General features: G+C 44.9%; 1 protein-coding gene across 3 annotated transcripts in view; it reads left to right on the forward strand.

Moving 5' to 3' along the window:
• The first annotated feature begins 614 nt into the window (after window positions 1-614).
• The window catches only part of PROX1 (prospero homeobox 1), a 49,435-nt gene continuing 31,631 nt past the window's right edge, over window positions 615-18,418 (forward strand). The window contains exons 1-4 of one of the 3 annotated variants that reach the window (XM_041426722.1): window positions 643-746; window positions 951-1,075; window positions 8,250-10,038; window positions 16,656-16,763. In XM_041426722.1, the coding sequence (XP_041282656.1) occupies window positions 8,317-10,038; window positions 16,656-16,763 (1,830 nt within the window). In that variant the 5' untranslated portion in view covers window positions 643-746; window positions 951-1,075; window positions 8,250-8,316. Of the gene's footprint in view, window positions 747-950; window positions 1,076-2,153; window positions 2,271-8,249; window positions 10,039-16,655; window positions 16,764-18,418 lie in introns of those variants that run through there. The other 2 variants (XM_041426723.1, XM_041426724.1) reach the window with 2 other exon arrangements.

Raw genomic sequence — 18,418 nt, forward strand, 5'->3', positions numbered from 1 at the left:
CCGCAGAGCAGCCCCCACCCACGCGGGGGTGACTCTCCTAAAGTTTGTCACCCACCCCTCTACACGCGGGGCGGCTGTTGTCCGCCCCTCGCCGGTGTGCGGCAGAGGTGAGTGGGGCGCCCCGTCGGGCCGCTTCTGCCGGCGCTCCGGCCCCGCGTCCGTCCGTCCGTCCGTCCGCCCCCGCCGCAGGTGCGCGGCCGCCGCCACCTTCCCGCGGGGACGGGGCGGGGCGACCCTAACCCCCCCGCGCTCCCCTCTCCTCTCTCCCCGCTCCTGCCAAGTTCTCCCCGTCCCCCCCGTCCGTCCCAAGGAGCCTCCCGATTGGGCGCCGGGCCGGGCCCACGTCACTCCGAGTGTGACGTCTAGTCTTCCTGTTTCCTTCAGCTGTGTCTTAAAGTAAATCTTGTGGCGGTGCGGAGCGCTGCTCGGCTCGGCCAGCCCAGCCCAGCCCTGCCCAGCCCTGCCCCGCGCCGCTCCCGCCGCCCCCGCTCCGCGCCCGCCGCTCCGCTCCGCTCCGCTCGGCGCCCGCAGCCCCGCGGCCGCTGCCCGCCCGCACTCCCGCCCGCCCTCCCTGGCGCGATTATCATATTCATCAGCGGCGGGGCTGCCGGCTGCGCGCGCGTGTCCGCGTGTGCGTGTGCGGGGCGCGTGTGGTGTGTGTGCATGTGCGTGTGCGTGTCGCCCTTTCTCTCGTTCCACCGGCAAAAAAAAAAAAGCGAGGCTCAGTTTCGTCGCCTTTGCACCGAGTAAGTACCCGCTCCCCCTCCGCGCCCCCTCCGTCCCTCCCCGCTTTCTCGGCCTTTTCAGGTCTTTCGGGGTTTTTAAATTGTTTTTTTCCCTAAATTCGCACTTGCTTGGGCTGCTCTAAATGGTCCGGGGGGAGGGGGACAGTGATGAAATCCCCAACAAAATATTGATCACCGTTATCAAACCTGTGCTTCTTTTTCCAGGGGGCAAAATTGCAGTGACTTTATTAGCTGAGTAGTTTTAATTCCCCGGTAGATAAAGCGGTAAGGATTTGTGAGCGGTAAGGAGCCTGATGGAGCGCTCACCGTAGCCTGCCCAGGGCTGAAGAGTAAGTGACCTGCTCGTTGTTAGGTGATCCTCCCCCCCCCTTCCCCTTCGCTCTCTCGTTGCCACCTTTTGTGGACCGCTCTTTATTTTATTCCGTGGGTTGGAGGGCAGTTTTGCGGGGACGGAAAGCGCAGAGAGTATTTGGCTTCTTGTTGTTGTTCCGAGCTTCTTTCTCCCCCCGTGCGCGCCGAAGTTCCCCATCTCCGCTTTAAACTCCTGCTCCGCTCCTCCGAGCCTCCTCTTTGTCCTGTTTATTATAGCTGCCTTGCTTTTTGTCTCTTCCAATTTGCCTGTAATTTGCATGTCGCTACTTCTCCTTTTTAACCCAAGCCGGGAAGGACAGGGACTTTTTATTCTTACTCTTCTTACCCTTGCAATTACTTTTTCATTTCCAAGCGTGGGACGAGCTGCGAATGGTGGAAATGTATAGAAAATGGGATTTGAGTGGTAGGTAGCGAGCACATGAGAAGAGATCAAATGCAAGTCGCGGGATAAGAGCCTTGATCTGGGAAAAGATTAGGATTATTGGTACTTTCTATTTGTTTGGTTGTTGTTTGTTGATTTTTTTTTTCTCCGGGGGGGATTTAATTCTTTCTTAGCCGTTGATGGGGATCTTTCTTGGCTTTTTCGATTTTCTGTTTAGCGGCTGAGTGACCCGGCTCACTTTGCCATGTGTTTGCACGGAGTTGAAGCGCAGGAGGGAGCGGTGTTGGGGGGCGTGGGGCCTGCGCGGAGGGGGCGCGCAGGGCAGCGCTGGGGGGGGGGTGCGCAGAGATCGCGGGGCCCGACAGGAGCGGGCGGCCCGACGGGCTCCCGGGCCACAGCTCCCCGGCACCGGGCACTCCGCGGGGGCGGAGCGGGGCCGCCCCGGGGCCCGCGGCTCTTTGCAGAGAGAGAGAAAGTTGCGCGGACCCCCGCGGTCGCTGCGCGGCGTCTGGTGGGGCAGGGCAGCGCGGCGGGCCGGGGCAGGTGCGCGCCGGGCGGGGCGGCTGCGGAGCGGCACTGGGGGGTCCCGGCCGGCCGCCGCCTCCCGGTGCCGGGAGAGCCAGGGCCGCGGGGTCAGCAGCGGGAAGCGGCGCGGGATCAGTGTCCGCGTGCCGTGCAGGGTGCGCGGGAGGCCCGGCCGAGGCGGGATGGAGCTCCCCGAGGGGCCAGCGGCGCGTCCGTGTGGTTGTGCCCCGGCCGCGGAAGAGCAGGTACGCGGGACATTAAGTTAATGTCTTTGACAAAGTGGGAATTTCAGTCAGAGCTGACAAGGGACACGGCTGCAGACTAGAGGCGCCCTTGAATGTCGGGCAAAAGTTGCCAGGACGAGCTTTGGAAAGCCGCTAGTTTCCCACAGGTCCCGAGCGCTCAGCAGACCCCGTGGTTTTTCTGGCTGTATGGCGATGTCACCCCAAACCCATGGGTGTGGGGACGGGTGGGGAGCACGTGGAAAGCATCCACGCATCTGTGGCCATAGCTTGGTGGCAGAAGGTGCTGTGTTGTTGAGCGCAGGACACAGAAACATGTTTGTGTCACCGTGAGGTGTAAAAGCTCAGATTATTTGTCACTTCCATTGCCTGTAGAGGTTTGGCAATATGCAGGATGAACTGTATGGAGGCAGTTTCCTTAGCCATAGATTTGCATGTGGTATATATCCTTTATGTCTTCTTCTCACAGTTTTTCTCTGAGTTGCCATCAATCACTTTAAGTTTACGACCACTGCAGCTCATTTTGCATTTATTTTATCTGCTTTTCATCCAGAGCTTACCTTTAGCAGCAATATCACATTCTGTGAAATGTTTATTAATACTCAAGGGTAGACAGAGTATCAACATTTCAGGAGTTGAACTGTGATAAAAAGTACAATGTATATACTTTTCACTAGCAGCTCCCTATTAAATTGTTCTGTAAAGTATCTTGCGTTTGCTGAATGGCACTGTCCGTATATACAGTTAACTTCCCTGCCAGCTGAACTCTGAGGCCTCTCAGTTTATATAACTTATCTCTTTTATGATTGCTTGATAAATTGAGATGTTCATGAGAATGGACACATTTTTAAATTGAAACATTTAATTTGATTCAGGGCAGAATTGTAAATACTGCAATTTGTAGTCTCTAAATAGTGACTCAAAGTGCAGCTTAACTGCTAAATTAAGTAATTTAAGAATTGTGATGTAATGACATGTAGCATGGAAAAAATAGTATATTGGAAAATTTGGCTGAATTCAGAGTAGGAATCTTGAGAACCTTTCAGTATTGTCTCTACACAGAGGCCATGTGAATTATTTTCTTCATGATCAGTGAAATAACAAGGACCAAACTGGCTTGAGAGGAAGAAAATGTTTTCTGTTTTCTACTTTCAGCAGCTTGATTTCTTTTTCTCATTCAGAAGATCTGTTTCCTCAAGCAGTGCCGAGCACGGCTACATGATGGAGGGCCCTGCATCTCCCCGGTTTAAAGGCCTGAACTAATGAGATGCCGAATCCCTCCTGTTACTGAGCTCTGTAGTTGATGGGAATTGCGGATGTTTGGCACTCATAGGAATTGCTGAATACCTTGCTCTGTTGGGCCCTGGGTATCACCAGGTTCATAAAACAAGAGTTGCTTTTTCCTTTAAGGCTAAAGAGCAAGCAGCATAATTTTGAAGTAAATCAGGCACTGATTTTTGCCGCTGCTTCTTCTTATGGAGAAATCCTAGTAAAGTAGTTTCTTACTGCCCAAATAGTTCCTCATCCTTACTGCCTTGTTTCAAATTCCTTGATAGACATCTCGGCTAAGGGAGTTGGATAATCTTTTCTCCCAAGAAAACTTGTGTTAGAGCTGTACAGAAAGGTAGTACTTTCTCCCAAGAAAGCTTGTGTCAGAGCTGTGCAAAAAGGTAGCACTTTCTCATTAGTGGCTGATGTGATTTTAGCACTGAACAGAAATGGTGAACAGATGTCATCTGTTCTCCGAATTTTAGCTGTGGTTTTGTGCGTGCAATGCTGTTGACTAGAATAATTTTTATCCTATGCTTCCTGGCTGATTCTGGCAAAGCCATACCCTGTGCAGTGCGTTAGAGTGTAAGATCTAAATATTTCTATTAGCAGAAGCTTGTTAAATTTCTTGCATGGTATTGGCATAATGGGCTGACATGAAGCAGGCAGACTCTGGACCAGCGCAAGTAGTCGGCTTGTGAAAAGATGAGAACAATTTCAGCTGTATAAACTGATATCTCCTTGAATTCATCCAAGCATATCCATCAAGTTTAGCACTCTTGTGCTGTTCAGGTTAGGCTAGGGTTCTTCAAAGGGCTGATGAGGGCGCGTGTGAATTTACATCTCCTTTGCATCCTGTAGGTGTTTGAATTAATCTAGGAGACAATGATCAACATCTTTCTAGATCAAGATGAGTTAACACCATTGATTACAAAAATTGATTTATTAATAGTGAGTATGGTTAAATACCTGACATCATACTCATTTTGACAGACCATTCTAGCCAAAGGTTTGGTAACAGCAACTCTTTGAGACTTAGAAATTAATCCGTTTCCATTGTAAATGTCAATGCATATAAAATGGGTACGAAATAAACCCATATCTGTAGCTGCTGTGCTGTTATTCATAGCTACGTTGTAATCATATCTCCTTGAACAAAAGATTTGAAAGTAAATTTGTAAACAAAATACTACTGCTGTGTTTATGGATGGACATAGAAAGTGTTGAGGTCCTTGGTATGATTTTTAATTCCATCTGCATGGAAAACGTTTGGTTTCTGAGGAAGCCACGTTGTGCGAGTTGAGGCTTGAGATGTGGCCAGCGAATTTAAGATAAACTACACTTGACATGTGAGGAGTATCAAAAACGATGCATAAACCAAATTTATTAAAACTATGCAATTTGGAGAGAAATGGTGCTTCTGGAGATTTCTACATAGATCTTGACAACCAAAGCCTATCTTGCCAGCTCTCTTTTTCTGGAGAGCTGTACAGACAATTTAGATCTATAAAATATAGTTTTGAGACAATGGGCAGCCAAAGTATTGGTGACTGTCTAAAGGACACACACTTCCTAATTATTTCTCCCCCTCACCAAGATTTCCTTATTTATTCAGTTCTAATCTAATCAGTCTTGAATTCTGCCTGTTGTGGCCGGGATTTTGCATCCCGCTCTACGTGCCATTCCACTCCTCTTGAGGTGCAAATTGGTTTTGGTTCTCAGAGAATGAAATATTAACTGGCCATTCAATACCCATTCTGTTTTGTCAGGCTAAAGTAGAACTATTTCTCATATTTAAGCCGAAAGGCATATAAGCCTTAAAGCTGGCAGCCTGGCTGGCTCAGGATAACGCCAGGGCAAATGGGAGATGTTGCTTAATACCCAGGTTAAGTGTACGATAACTCCGATGCTTTCAGCTTCCATTGAGGGAAGGAGGGGACATTGCTCTGGAGCACCTCCTGCCACATGTTTGTGGTGGCAGAAATGGGCTGTGGAGCAGCGGCTGGTGCGGGGGCTTGGGGAGGGAAATGGACACTGGGGAGGAAGGATGCATGGCAATGACCTTCCAACCTGGCGCAGAACAAGCCTATTTCCTGAGCTGCTGACTCAAGGGTACAGCAAGCCCTCCCCATGTGTGTCCTTGGTTGGGATTGGGCAAGAGAGAGGGGAACCGTGGTCAGGCACCTCGAATTTTCTGGGAAAAGTGCAAAACTTGTAACCTGACATGAGGTTTCTGGTGTGAGTCTGGGAACGTATTGCTGGCTCTCAATCAAGCATAGCTTGACTGCAGAAAAGGAAGGAAAAGCGTGAAGGTTTTAGGTGTTGGTGGATTTTGTTTGTGGTTTGTTTTCTTTTCCTGTTGGCAAGTACTATCTTCGTGGTGGATGCCTTCAGAATATCTTAGGTAAAATAAGCAGGAGCTCTTTCAGTTGTCTTTCAATTAGTTTAGATCGCTTTCAAATGAACACCACTGGACTGAAAGGTCAAACTTGGCCCTGGCTTATTCTGTGCCAATGTCTTGGCCAGTTCTTTACAAAAACAACACTTCTGATATTCCTCAGGTTTTTGGGTTTTTTTTGGGGATGGTCTAATTGTAAGGCCTGATTCTGCCCCTTGAAAAGCTCCATTTGCATCAGCTGGGAGAAAGCAGGAGACAGTCTTTTACATGCTGCCAAACAGGGCTTGACCCTACTCCTCACACATAACAGGATTTTGGTATCCCTGTACTCCAGGGGCATTGCTTGCAGAATGGGATGCTCCTTGGTGTGCAGGTGGTAGAATTGGGCCCCTGCAACAGAAATCCTTGTTATTTTATTATTTTCATCATGAGGTAACCAAACTTAACTTGCTTAATGTACTTTTTGATAAGAAAAGATCTCTGAAGCCAGTGACCTGATAACAGCTCAAGATGTTGTTTGGATTTTGCATCTGAATTAATGATATATTTTGGTTTTAATATATTTTTTATCATTCTTTGCTCTCCTGTATGCAAGGAACCCGTAATGTAAACAAACATCATGTCCCTTGCATAGCTCTCTCTGACACCAAATCGCTGAAAATTCTTTTAGTACATCCAGAATACATGAGCACAGGCTGCAAAATAAACATAATGTTTCTAAGTATTAAAAGCTTTTTTTTTTTCATCCTGATTGCAAAGTAAGCATTGACTACTGTCTTGATTTTACAGATTATTTCATGCTGAAATTATGCCTATTTGCATGGATAGTCATTCTTTAAAACTAGCCACAGATGCAGTCCTAGGGAGCACGTAGATGTTTTTACAGGTGAACCGAAAGAGATGGGAGCAATTCCAAAAAGTCTGCATGCTGCCTTTGGCAATATACCCTGTTATTGTGAAGACTGTGCTCTGTTAAGCAAATGTAAAGTTTAATATTAGATAAGCGTTGCATGAAAAATATTTTAATTTTCCTCAGTGTTAAATTTTAAGAAACAGGAAACAGTGTCTAATGCTTTATGTGCAATGTGAGTTTAGCATCACTAGTTAATAAGTCACAAATTATGTCAAGAGCCTTTTACAAAATGCAAGGAAGTGTGTTATCTTTTTATGCTGTGTTCCTGGGAAACAATGAGAGTTCATATAAAGAGAAGGTATCTTCCTTTCTCACGCAGCTGATTGATGTTATTTCTTTCATCTTTCCATATTTTTTCTCATCTTTTCTGCATGTCACAGGAAATAAGATTCTGTGTATTCAAAATGCTCCACATAAGAAGGGCTTCACTGGGCATTTGAGATATTGTTCTTGGAGATTTTTGTGAAGCACAGAGATGTGACACTGAATATGCCTAATTTCTGCACGCAAAAAATTTAACATCATGTATTTTAGTGTATGAAATACAGAATCTTCAGCCTTTGGTAGCGGGGCTTGCTTTGAGAATGTAAGTTGTGAGAAGGGAAGGAATGTATGGGGAATTCAAAACACTGTTGTGGCTTGTCAATGGTACGTACAAGCCTGTGCTAACGAATTACATTTTGGCCTTTATTTGACCACATCTCTGTAAATAGTATAATACAGATCATAAAATATTTTAATGCATTTTTGCTTTGCTGAATAAATGTTTCCCTAATGATTTAAGAGAGCAGATTTTTCCCCCAGTGTAAGCCTGAATGCGTCTATGATTTCTTTGCCTTTCACGTAAACATATACCATCCTACCTACAATTATTTGAAAGTCGTTTTTGTAACCTTCAAAGATTTATTTACCAGTTTTGTCTCTCTGAAAAGCAAAACTACAACTGTTTTTTTCACATTGCAATTGATTTTTTTTTTAATCCAAATTTTATACAATTTCTTGTTTTAACAATAAATCTTAAATAAGGAATACTTTCATCTTCTTTTGTAACATGTATCTCAATGCCCTAAATTTAATCAATTGGTCGTCAGAGGCTGTGTTCTTCTAATCTACTCTTTCTTCTGAAGATAAACAGTATCATTTTAGGCATTTGTGCAAGAGAATCATATTACTGGTGCTTAAGCAGTTTTTGCTTTTTTAAATCTTAATCCATCTTAAACCAGTGGAGCAGAAATATTTAAAAATGTTTCATTTCAAGCAGAGTGCATAATAAATTGCAATAATTGTAATGTGCCATAAATCCCAGAGCCTATGCATTTTGCATTTTATTCAGGATTGAGGTCAGGAAATTTGGAGAAATTTAAAGAAAATGATTCATCAGTCCTTTTGTTCTGTTGGCCAGGGTCCCAGGATTCTTGAGCTGAGCCCAGCTGACAAGCTTTTGAAGATGGCACAATAACAGTCCAGTGATGCCTGACCATGACAGCACAGCCCTCTTAAGCAGGCAAACCAAGAGAAGAAGAGTTGACATTGGAGTGAAAAGGACGGTAGGGACAGCATCTGCATTTTTTGCAAAGGCAAGAGCAACGTTTTTTAGTGCCATGAATCCCCAAGGTTCAGAGCAGGATGTCGAGTATTCAGTAGTGCAGCATGCAGATGGGGAAAAGTCAAATGTACTCCGCAAGCTGCTGAAGAGGGCGAACTCATATGAAGATGCCATGATGCCTTTTCCAGGAGCAACCATAATTTCCCAGCTGTTGAAAAATAACATGAACAAAAATGGTGGCACGGAGCCCAGTTTCCAAGCCAGCGGTCTCTCTAGTACAGGCTCAGAAGTACATCAGGAGGATGTATGCAGCAACTCTTCAAGAGACAGCCCCCAAGAGTGTCTTTCCCCTTTTGGCAGGCCAACTATGAGCCAGTTTGATGTGGATCGGTTATGCGACGAGCACCTGAGAGCTAAACGCGCCCGGGTTGAGAATATAATTCGAGGTATGAGCCATTCCCCCAGCGTGGCATTAAGGGGCAATGAAAATGAAAGAGAAATAGCTCCGCAGTCCGTCAGTCCCCGGGAAAGTTACAGAGAAAACAAACGCAAGCAAAAGCTGCCGCAACAGCAGCAGCAGAGTTTCCAGCAGCTGGTTTCTGCGAGGAAAGAGCAGAAGCGAGAGGAGCGCAGACAGCTGAAGCAGCAGCTGGAGGACATGCAGAAGCAGCTGCGCCAGCTGCAGGAGAAGTTCTACCAGATCTACGACAGCACCGACTCTGAAAATGATGAAGATGGCAACCTGTCTGAAGACAGCATGCGCTCAGAAACCATGGATGCGAGAGCTGGTGACTCTGTCGGCAGGTCAGACAATGAGATGTGCGAGCTGGACCCGGGGCAGTTCATCGACCGGGCACGGGCCCTCATCCGGGAGCAGGAGGTAGCAGAGAACAAGCCAAAAAGAGAAGGTCCTAAGGAGAAGGAGCAAGGGCCAAACACCTTCCACCCTGAAGGCAAACACTTGGCTGAGACCCTCAAGCAGGAGCTGAACACTGCCATGTCACAAGTTGTGGACACAGTGGTCAAAGTTTTCTCATCCAAGCCCTCCCGCCAGCTTCCTCAGGTCTTCCCACCCCTCCAGATCCCACAGGCAAGGTTCGCCGTCAACGGGGAGAACCACAACTTTCACACAGCCAACCAGCGCCTGCAGTGCTTTGGGGACGTCATCATTCCCAACCCCCTCGACACCTTCGGCAGCGTCCCCATGCCTGGCGCCACTGACCAAACCGAGGCGCTGCCCCTTGTCGTCCGCAAAAACTCCTCTGACCAATCCGCCTCGGCCCCGCCGGCCGGTGGCCACCACGCCTCCCTGCACCAGTCCCCGCTCTCGGCCACCGCTGGCTTCTCCACCTCCTCCTTCCGCCACCCGTTCCCACTGCCCCTCATGGCCTACCCCTTCCAGAGCCCCCTGGGTGCCCCATCGGCCTCCTTCCCAGGGAAAGAGCGCACCTCCCCTGAATCCCTTGACCTGACCCGGGAGACCACCAGCCTGAGGACCAAGATGTCATCGCACCATATGAACCACCACCCCTGCTCGCCGGCCCACCCCCCCAGTGCTGCCGAGGGCCTCTCCTTGTCCCTCATTAAGTCCGAGTGTGGCGACCTGCAAGATATGTCCGAAATTTCGCCCTACTCGGGAAGTGCAATATCCTTTTCAAAAGATGAGTGATAATCGGCAGTGGCTGGTGGGAGAGGATGAGGGGCCATGCTGGTGCCAGGGGGCTTCCCACAGGTGCTGCAGGAGGGGGGTGCTCACAGAGTGCTGGGGGCAGCTTGGCGAGGCCAAATAAAACATGTGGTGTTGACTGACAGCACTTTTTCAGCAATGACGTTCACCTAAAAAAGCTGCTGGCCCTCCCCCAGCCTTTAGTCCGCCTTGTTGGGACAGGAAGGTAGCCAAACCCATGACCTGGGTGCCAGTGGGTTTCCCTGGCTGGCAGATTTTTCCTCAGGCAGGGAGTTGATTGAGGGGGCATCACCCTCAGCCAAAAACCATTCCAGCTACGGCCAGGCCACCTTCTCTCCCTCCTCTGCCAGACCAGTGCACAATCCCTGTTAATGGTGTTGGGGCTCACGGAGAGCCATGGTCTGGTTGTCTGTGAGAGTTCAGCTCTCAAGTGCATAAGGGAAATGAAGCACAAAAGACACAGGTACTGATATATTCAGGCTGCATCAAGTTCTTTCCCCCACCCAGAGGTCTGTTCCTCAGCCCTTGTGCAGCTGCCTGCTATGCATGATTAACCTCTGTTCAGCCATACACAGAAATCTTTTGTCCTAACATACACAAAGCAAATTATTTTGGAAAGCCAGAGAGAACAATTAAATATAAAACTTCAGCTGTATTAAATTTACAGGACGCTTCCCCTGCTTAAAAAAAAAAAAAAAAAAAAAGAAAAAAAAGAAGATAATAAAATCTCTCATTTTAGCTCAATAGCAGGCTTTAGTTAGGGTGACAAATCCATCTCTGCCTTTATTTAGGCATATCCAGACACAGTAATCATCTTTTTTTTTTCTTTTTTTTTCATCTTTTTTTTTTTTTTCTTTTTTTTCCCTGGAAACTAGTTACTAGGGGTTTTTTGGGTTGGTTTTTCTTTTTTGCTCTTTTAGCAGTAATGCTTCCCAGTCCTTCCATCTTTTCCCATAACGTGCTTTTTGGTCAAAAGGTTTTGCTTCCAGTTACAGTTGTGTTGAAAGCAAATAAAATAACATGTCTATCCCATGCTAAAATTGAGGATTTTGCATGAAGAGTAGATGAATAATTTTTCCCAGCTCCAAGACCCCAGCAGAAGGTAACAGTGCGAGCACTGAGCCTTAGATGCATCTAATTTCACTCCCAAAATGAATGAAAGTAGTAGCAACAGAATAGCTCTGCCCCTCTCTGGGTAGCAGTAGCAACGATGAGGAACTTGTCCCCTTTGGAGAGGTATCCTGTGGAGGCAGATGCCTGAGGCTGAGCTTCTTCACTGTAATCTTCTAGGTGATTGATGACACTAGTGGTTTTAGAATAACTCAACATTTTCTTAAATCCTCAGGAGGGTGCTATCAGGGCTCTAGACCTGCTGATTACGTGGATTTCTTATCCCTCCCATGGTAGTGGGCACCGCTGGGGCCAGGCAAGCGCTGCAGGTCCAAAGCCTATTACCACCACTCTTTGATCCAACTTGGGTCTAGTCTGGGTCAGGATTGGTGCTGTCTAACCTGTGTGAATAGTCCCATTTCTATAGGGTAAAATGTTTTGTGTTGGAGAGCACCTTCTTTAGGTGCTGGGTTTTTGAGAATGAACTTGTAGTGGGTGTGGTGTTTGATGTACTCTTCCCCAGAAAATGATCTTGTAGAGCATTGGTAGCAGGGAAATCCTCTCCTCACTGTGTACATTGTAAGGCAAAAGAGGAGGCAGTCTAGGAGCAGCATCACTCAGAGGTGGCCCCAATTACTTGGGGAGCTCCAAACCAAAGATCTCTCCTGCATGTTGAAATGCAAGTGCAGTGCTTGGAAAGCAGTCCTGAGGTCAACAGGAGAGGCAGCTGAGGGCAAGACTCAGGCCAGGGCAATTAATTTCTACCAAAGAGTACAGCGGCATACTAATTGTTTTTTGTATTAATGTAGTTCTCTCATCCTGGGAGAGCAGTGAGGAGAGGAGAAACATGCCAAGAGTGGGAACTAGGAGTAGTTCTAGGGCTGCACTTGATCCTTGCCACCTGTGGAGCATCTCTCCCCCACCCCTCCCATTTCTCCCCCTTTCTGCTGCTCATTCTCACTGATGCTTGCTAATGGAGCTTGTTGCTTCTGCTCAAACAGGGGTGCAAGAGTGCCCTGCTGCTCCAAGGGATAGCCAGGAGAAATGCCTGGTGCTACAGTGTTCCCGTTTCTTTTTCACTGCCCTGCTTCTTTCCCTGCCATCGGGAAGGCACTCTGACTTTCCCACCTAGGCACTAGTGCAGACTGCCATTTGTTCTGGGTTTAGATGCAGACCAGATTTATTAAATAACGCTTCTACACGTGTACCCTGGTATACAACTCAGCTGTAGGAATGGATGGTTTTTTCTTTCTAGCAGCAGCTCATGTGTCCAGGTAGCTTACAATTTTCCAAGGAAAGGCGTGGTGTGGAGGTTGATTTGTTTCTGGTCAATTCTGTCATGGAACTTTTATTTTACATGGTTGAATGTGCCTGTATAGGGAATGTATTTCTTGAAAGAAGCAGATCTTTCTTCCCCGCAGAAAGTAACATCTGTTTTCCTGGACAATGAAGCCAGGATGAGAGCATAAGACCAGCAGATACAGCCAAGTTCAGGTTTTAGTAAACTAGCCTGGGTTTTGTTTTCTTGGATTTTATTTTTTTTCCTAACGGCTGTAAAATGTATCTAATCATTCTTTGCTGAATTGCAGAAGGAAATGGTTAATGTTTGTGTATGTTGCTAAACAAGATAAGATGCACCTGCAGTCTGAATTCCCATCTTGGTCATGAATGCAGTCTGTATCTTTGCAAACTAATCTGTTTAATCAAATATTAAGTTTTATTCAAATTCAAAAAGAAACAGACAGTGAATTGTTTTTCTGCATGATCTTTCTTTGTCATGCATCCTCTTTGCATCTCAAGAAAAATAGCCTTGTTCAGTCACAAAACATTTGCATAGATCAAAATTTAAGCACAACAGCAGTTTGTGTGCTGCTGCGACTTCTGTAAAGGTGAAGAAGTTTAGCATGTTCTCCCTGGCAGGAGGGTTTAGAAACATTAGTGCATCTTTCTACAATTTTATTTATTTTTAAACAGAATTCCAATCCAACTGAATAAGTTTCAAAGTCCCAATATGCGAAAGCTATAATTAGTGAATTACAACATTTTGAAGTGAGGAGTTATTACATCTGACTAGAATTAAACTAATTAAACTTAAAAAAAAAAAAAAAGGAGAGATTTTATAGGAAGCTGGATAACTCCGTGCTGTTGATAAAACCTGGGCGATGAATGAATGCTTTGCAGCCAGCCAGCCCTTCTTTGGAGGGATTTGAAGATGCTCTGAGATGCAGTTATTTGGAGCTTTGCTGGTTAAAAGTACCAGGGGTGTAACTTAAGGAGCAGCTTGGCTTTACTGCTGCAGATTTTTTTTACCTGATACAGCCTTACCACTTTTCCTTCAACTCAATGCATGCGTGGGCTAGAATAGCCTGTTAGAGTGTTTGTGGGGGCTCAGGCTGAGAGTAACAGGAGTGAAAGATCATCTCTGCTGAAAAATATTTTTGCAAAAGAGGAGCATTACTGGGAAGGAGGATTGAAGTGCAAATGAATGAAGTGCTGTTGAGTGCCACCCCTGTGCTTCTCCTGTTAAAACACAGAAGAGCATGTATATGTTTTGTCCCCATATGTTTTGTCCCCAGTCTTTCACTTCCTATTTCTTAGGGCTTTGCCATTTTTCTGCTGCTGCTGTGTTAGGTGAGGCAGTGTTGTACTGTGTAAACCCACAACGCTGAGACTCTCAGGTTGTTTGAACACTGCTTTGGGTTCAGCTGCAGTACACTGTTCCTCTGATCTTTTATGTTCCTGAGCAGATGTCTTTCATTAATTTATGGATTTATCATCTTTTCTTTCTCTCCTTTCTTTTTTTCTTTTTTTTTTTTTTTTTTTTTTTTTTTTTTTTTTTTACACCTGGCAGCTGGCTCAAGTTTCAGCAGTTATTGTCTATTTTGCATTACCCATAGAATTGAATGTCATCTGTCTTCACAAAGCTATAGCTAAGAGAATTGAGGCAAGCCACACGAGCTGCTGGGACAGAGCTTGTTTGCGTTCCATTCGGCACCCCTCCTCCCTTTACCTCCTTAATATTTATTTGTGCTCGTTTTCTTTCCTGGCCTTGAATGGGGCTTAGCTCGTGTTCGGTACAGCTGTATGTTTACTGAATCTATTTCATCATGAGTCATTGTGCGTGTGTAAGTATCCTGGAAACAGCTAGTGCTTTCTTGGAAGAACAGTTGCTTTTCAGCCCAAGCACTTAAAAAGGAAATTAAGCAATTGGTCAGTTCGTTTTTGTTTTTTTCTTAAATAGCAATGGGTTATCTAATTCTTAGCTCTTAAGTCTGTCATTAACTGTTTTTTGCTAGGTTATTACAGATCATATCTTTTATCACAGTAAAGCGTTAACCTTAGGATCAAGATATACAGATTTGTTGCATATTTGATATTACTTTAAGGCTGCCAAGTGCTTAAGAACAAGTATAATTTTAATAAAAAATGGATTGCTGGGAATTTGAGTCTCAGAGCATATTTTAATACATGCTTCATTCAATATCAATATCCTTTGGCATTAGAGCAGAAAATATTTAAAAATCCTAAATGCAAAAGGAATCCAAATGCTTAGACAACTGTCTAATATGCTTAAATCCAGCAAATGTGAGAGGGGTTTTTTGAAGTTTAAGTCCATCCTTGAGCTTGCATTGAAAGAGAATATACACCAAACCCGATGTTAACGTGTTGTCAGCGTCAGAGGAATTGCAAATTAAGGAGACTCAGGATTACTTTTTTTTCTCTCCTACTGGAGTTCCCCTTTGGACCCCCACTTTCCTAAAAGGATCACATAACAAAATGGATTTCTGGCATAGAAGTTTTGATTTGTCTAAAACTCTTATCACTGAGCAGTAGGTGACAGCTTGCTACTATTATTTCACTTACGTATTTTGACAGATGGCACTGCAGAGTGTAATGCTCTTTTAGACTTCTCTATCAGTCTAATGGAGGTAACTGGAGGTTCTTTCAACTCTTCTCTTGGCACAAGAAGTATGTCAGTCATAAATTATCTTCTTTGTAATCATTAAGCATCTAAAACAAAATGCAAGTTCAGCTGAGCCGTTTTCCATGTACTTCCAGATAATAAGTGTTTTTTAAACTAATATTGTCAATGCCTTTTTTTTTTAAATGCTACATTTTTCTAATCTAAAAACGAACTTTTTAACTGAAATAAAGGGAGAGGGTTTCAGCAGGAATTAGGGGAAAAGGAATTTTGCTGAAAAAGCCTAGCTAATCATCAGTAGGCTGCTGATAAAAATTAGTCTGGGTTTCCCATCCTGAGGCCTGGAGTGGGCTGTTCTGTGCTGACGTGCACCCGGCTGTAAGGGTGAGGCTGTAAGAAGAGGCACCTTGGCTGCAGTGCATCTGTCAACTTGGTTGACCTTCTGCCTGCCGTAAGGTGTGAACCGCGCCAAATTTTCAGCAACTGTGTTTAGGAGAAACAGTCCTTAGAGAAGCTTCTGGGAAGAACCCTTAATTGACCTTGTGGGGGCCACATTGATTTTCTCCACATGCATCTTCATTTCTGATAAATTATAAAGCCATTAATTTGCTGAGGAAATGGCAGGGCCAGCCTGCGGCACAGATGTGACCAGAGCTGTCCTAGCACGCAGTTCACAAAAGGGAGCCAAGAAGCTGGGAGAAAAATCAGCAAGCTGAGATTGTTATGGTTAGCTTCACATTCCCTTGGGAACTCTTTTAGTTGCTTCTGTTTACAGATCTAAAAGGTAATGATGTTTCCAGGATAAATAGGCTGCCTTATAGGGTAAGTGGCCATTTATTGATCCGCTAGCCCTCCTGTATTGATTGGTTAGCCCCAAATACAGCTCCGTTCTCCAAGGAGTTAACTGTGTAAATCAGGAGGTGACAAGTTTGTGTTAGAGGGATTCAGCGCTGAAGGGGCTCTGCCTGCTACAAATTTCACTTTGATTTGCAGGCAAGCCACTGGAGCAAAGCAGCAGCAGGACTAGGGAGATCTACCCAAGATATTAAAATTTATCAACACGAATGGAACAGGTGAAATGTGCTGTCTGTGTAAAACTGCTCAAAATCGTACAGTGCGTCTGATTGTCTTACATGCATTGGTTTTATTGTGTGCAAGTAGCACAACACCGAGAGGAAAAGAAACTTTAGCTGGCATTGCAAAGGAGAAGGAGAAAACTCCTGATAAGTTTTCTGCGGCACATGCTTCCTGCATTTGTTTCTGTAGCAACAAGTGAACGTACATATGGTACACAATCTGTAAACTTGCAAGGTCCCTGAGACCCAGCACCTGAACTGCTAGGAAGCACAGGGTTAAAGTAACGTGGCCTCTCATCCTATGTTTGCCTGTTTTACAGAAAATTACAGCGCAGCAGTTCAGATTTTAATACTTCCTCCTGTAGTCTGGGGAACCATAGAGTATTTAACGGGGTGCTTTCCTAGCTCTGTACATTCAGAAACAGCTTTCTCAAGAAAAGAATTTTCCTTTACTAATTCAATCCTACATGCAGGAAGGCTTGTCACCGAATCACTTGAAAAAGGCCAAGCTCATGTTCTTTTACACTCGGTACCCAAGTTCCAATATGCTGAAAACCTACTTCTCAGATGTAAAGGTAAGAAAATCTCTTCCCCCACCTCTCCTTTCTCCTTACTGCATGCTGTGTTTTCTCACAAAATGGTATTGTTTTATCATGTTAGAAATTAATAATATTTCTGGGTACATAAAGGTTACATCCTGACCTTATTCACTTGTTCTTCCTGTTGAGATGTACCCTGCTTGTGCCTGGATGAGGAAAGGGAATGTTTCTAAATCTAAGAAAAATTTAAATTTCAAAGCAAAGTAAGGATAATTATTACAGTAAATTAAGGGGTCTTCATTATATATCCTGTTAAAAAAGGAGATTTTTGTGGTGGTAGAAATGTACTTCCAAGAACATTTTGGAGCAGTTTTCAAGTGCTCTCTCATTGTTTCATTTCGGTTGGTTTCTTCATATTTGTGCTTACATAAGCAGAGTGTAGAATCCCTTTCTTTCTGTCAGAAAGAAACAGTACATTGAAATTCTCCATGCAGAAGCTGCTTAAAAACAAAAGTGATGATTGTCTCTTATTTACAACTTAATTTGTTGTTGATGCAGAGTACACTGAGCATAAGGAGGATGAATAAAGTGACAGATTCAGGCCACATTATTCAAATGAGGATATGAAAGCTGTCGACATACAGCTGCATCCTCCCTCATTCTACAGAATATTAGGACCTCCTGATTTTTTTTCTAAAAGTAATTGTTCCTTCACATCAACTTGATTTTGTGTTAATCATCTAAGTTTTTTTTTTAAAAAACCCATAGATTGTGTTTTAATGATTATAATGGTATGCATGGTGTCATTATCTAAGTAACTTTATAAACATTACATTAGCTTAAATTAGTTTGTTACATATCGTTCCCCCCCTGCATGTCTCCCCCCAAACAAATTACAGAAATCCTTCTTTTAATCACTTTTGGGTTATAGTTTTTTCAGTCTTAGTGGAAGATTATCCCACAGGTTGTGAAGTTGGCCCAGTTTCTGCTGATCAGTTTTCTGTGGTCAAGTTTCTTGGCAGTTTTTCCCTTTATTTTTTTTTCATTTAATGTTGCTTGCACATCTCAATTCGCTCCTGCCCCTCACAGCCGTGTCCTTGGAGGTTCCTCTATTCAATGCCATGTGCTGAGCGGATGGTGACAACATTTATAAAAAGGAGGGGGGGAAGCAATACAGGCACTTCCTAGGCTAAATGGCTGGTCAAGAATCATTAAACATGCACAAAAAAAGCTGCAAATGGTGCAGCGGGCCAAGTGGAGGGTTTGCTCTCAGAGTGGATCCACCTGGAATGGAAAAATAGGAGGGAGTGTTTCAGGCAACACTGCTCCGATGAGGTGCCACAGGCAGTGCTGGCAGTGCTGCTCAGGAGGGTCTGCTCTGGGGCTACGCTGTGACTTTTGCCCTGCAAGTTCACACAGCCAGGTGTGCTGAAGTGGGGATATTTTTTTGCTGGCGTTTCTGCTTTATTTCCAGTTTATAAGAAGAAACAAACTTGTTTGTTTGTGTGCACACGGTGACTTTGTCGTCTGACAAAGTTGTGTAAAATACAGAAATTTACTTTAGTTCCACCTAACATTTATACATCACCAGGAGAAATCCAAAAAGGCTTTACAGACCCCCAGTTTGGGATGGAGTCATTTGTCCAAGACCGATTGCATCCACTTCCCTGGGGACACGTGACAGCCACACA

The sequence above is a fragment of the Onychostruthus taczanowskii genome, unplaced genomic scaffold (genome assembly GCF_017590055.1).
Source record: "Onychostruthus taczanowskii isolate IOZ18803 unplaced genomic scaffold, ASM1759005v1 scaffold93, whole genome shotgun sequence".
Taxonomy (NCBI): Eukaryota; Metazoa; Chordata; class Aves; order Passeriformes; family Passeridae; genus Onychostruthus; species Onychostruthus taczanowskii.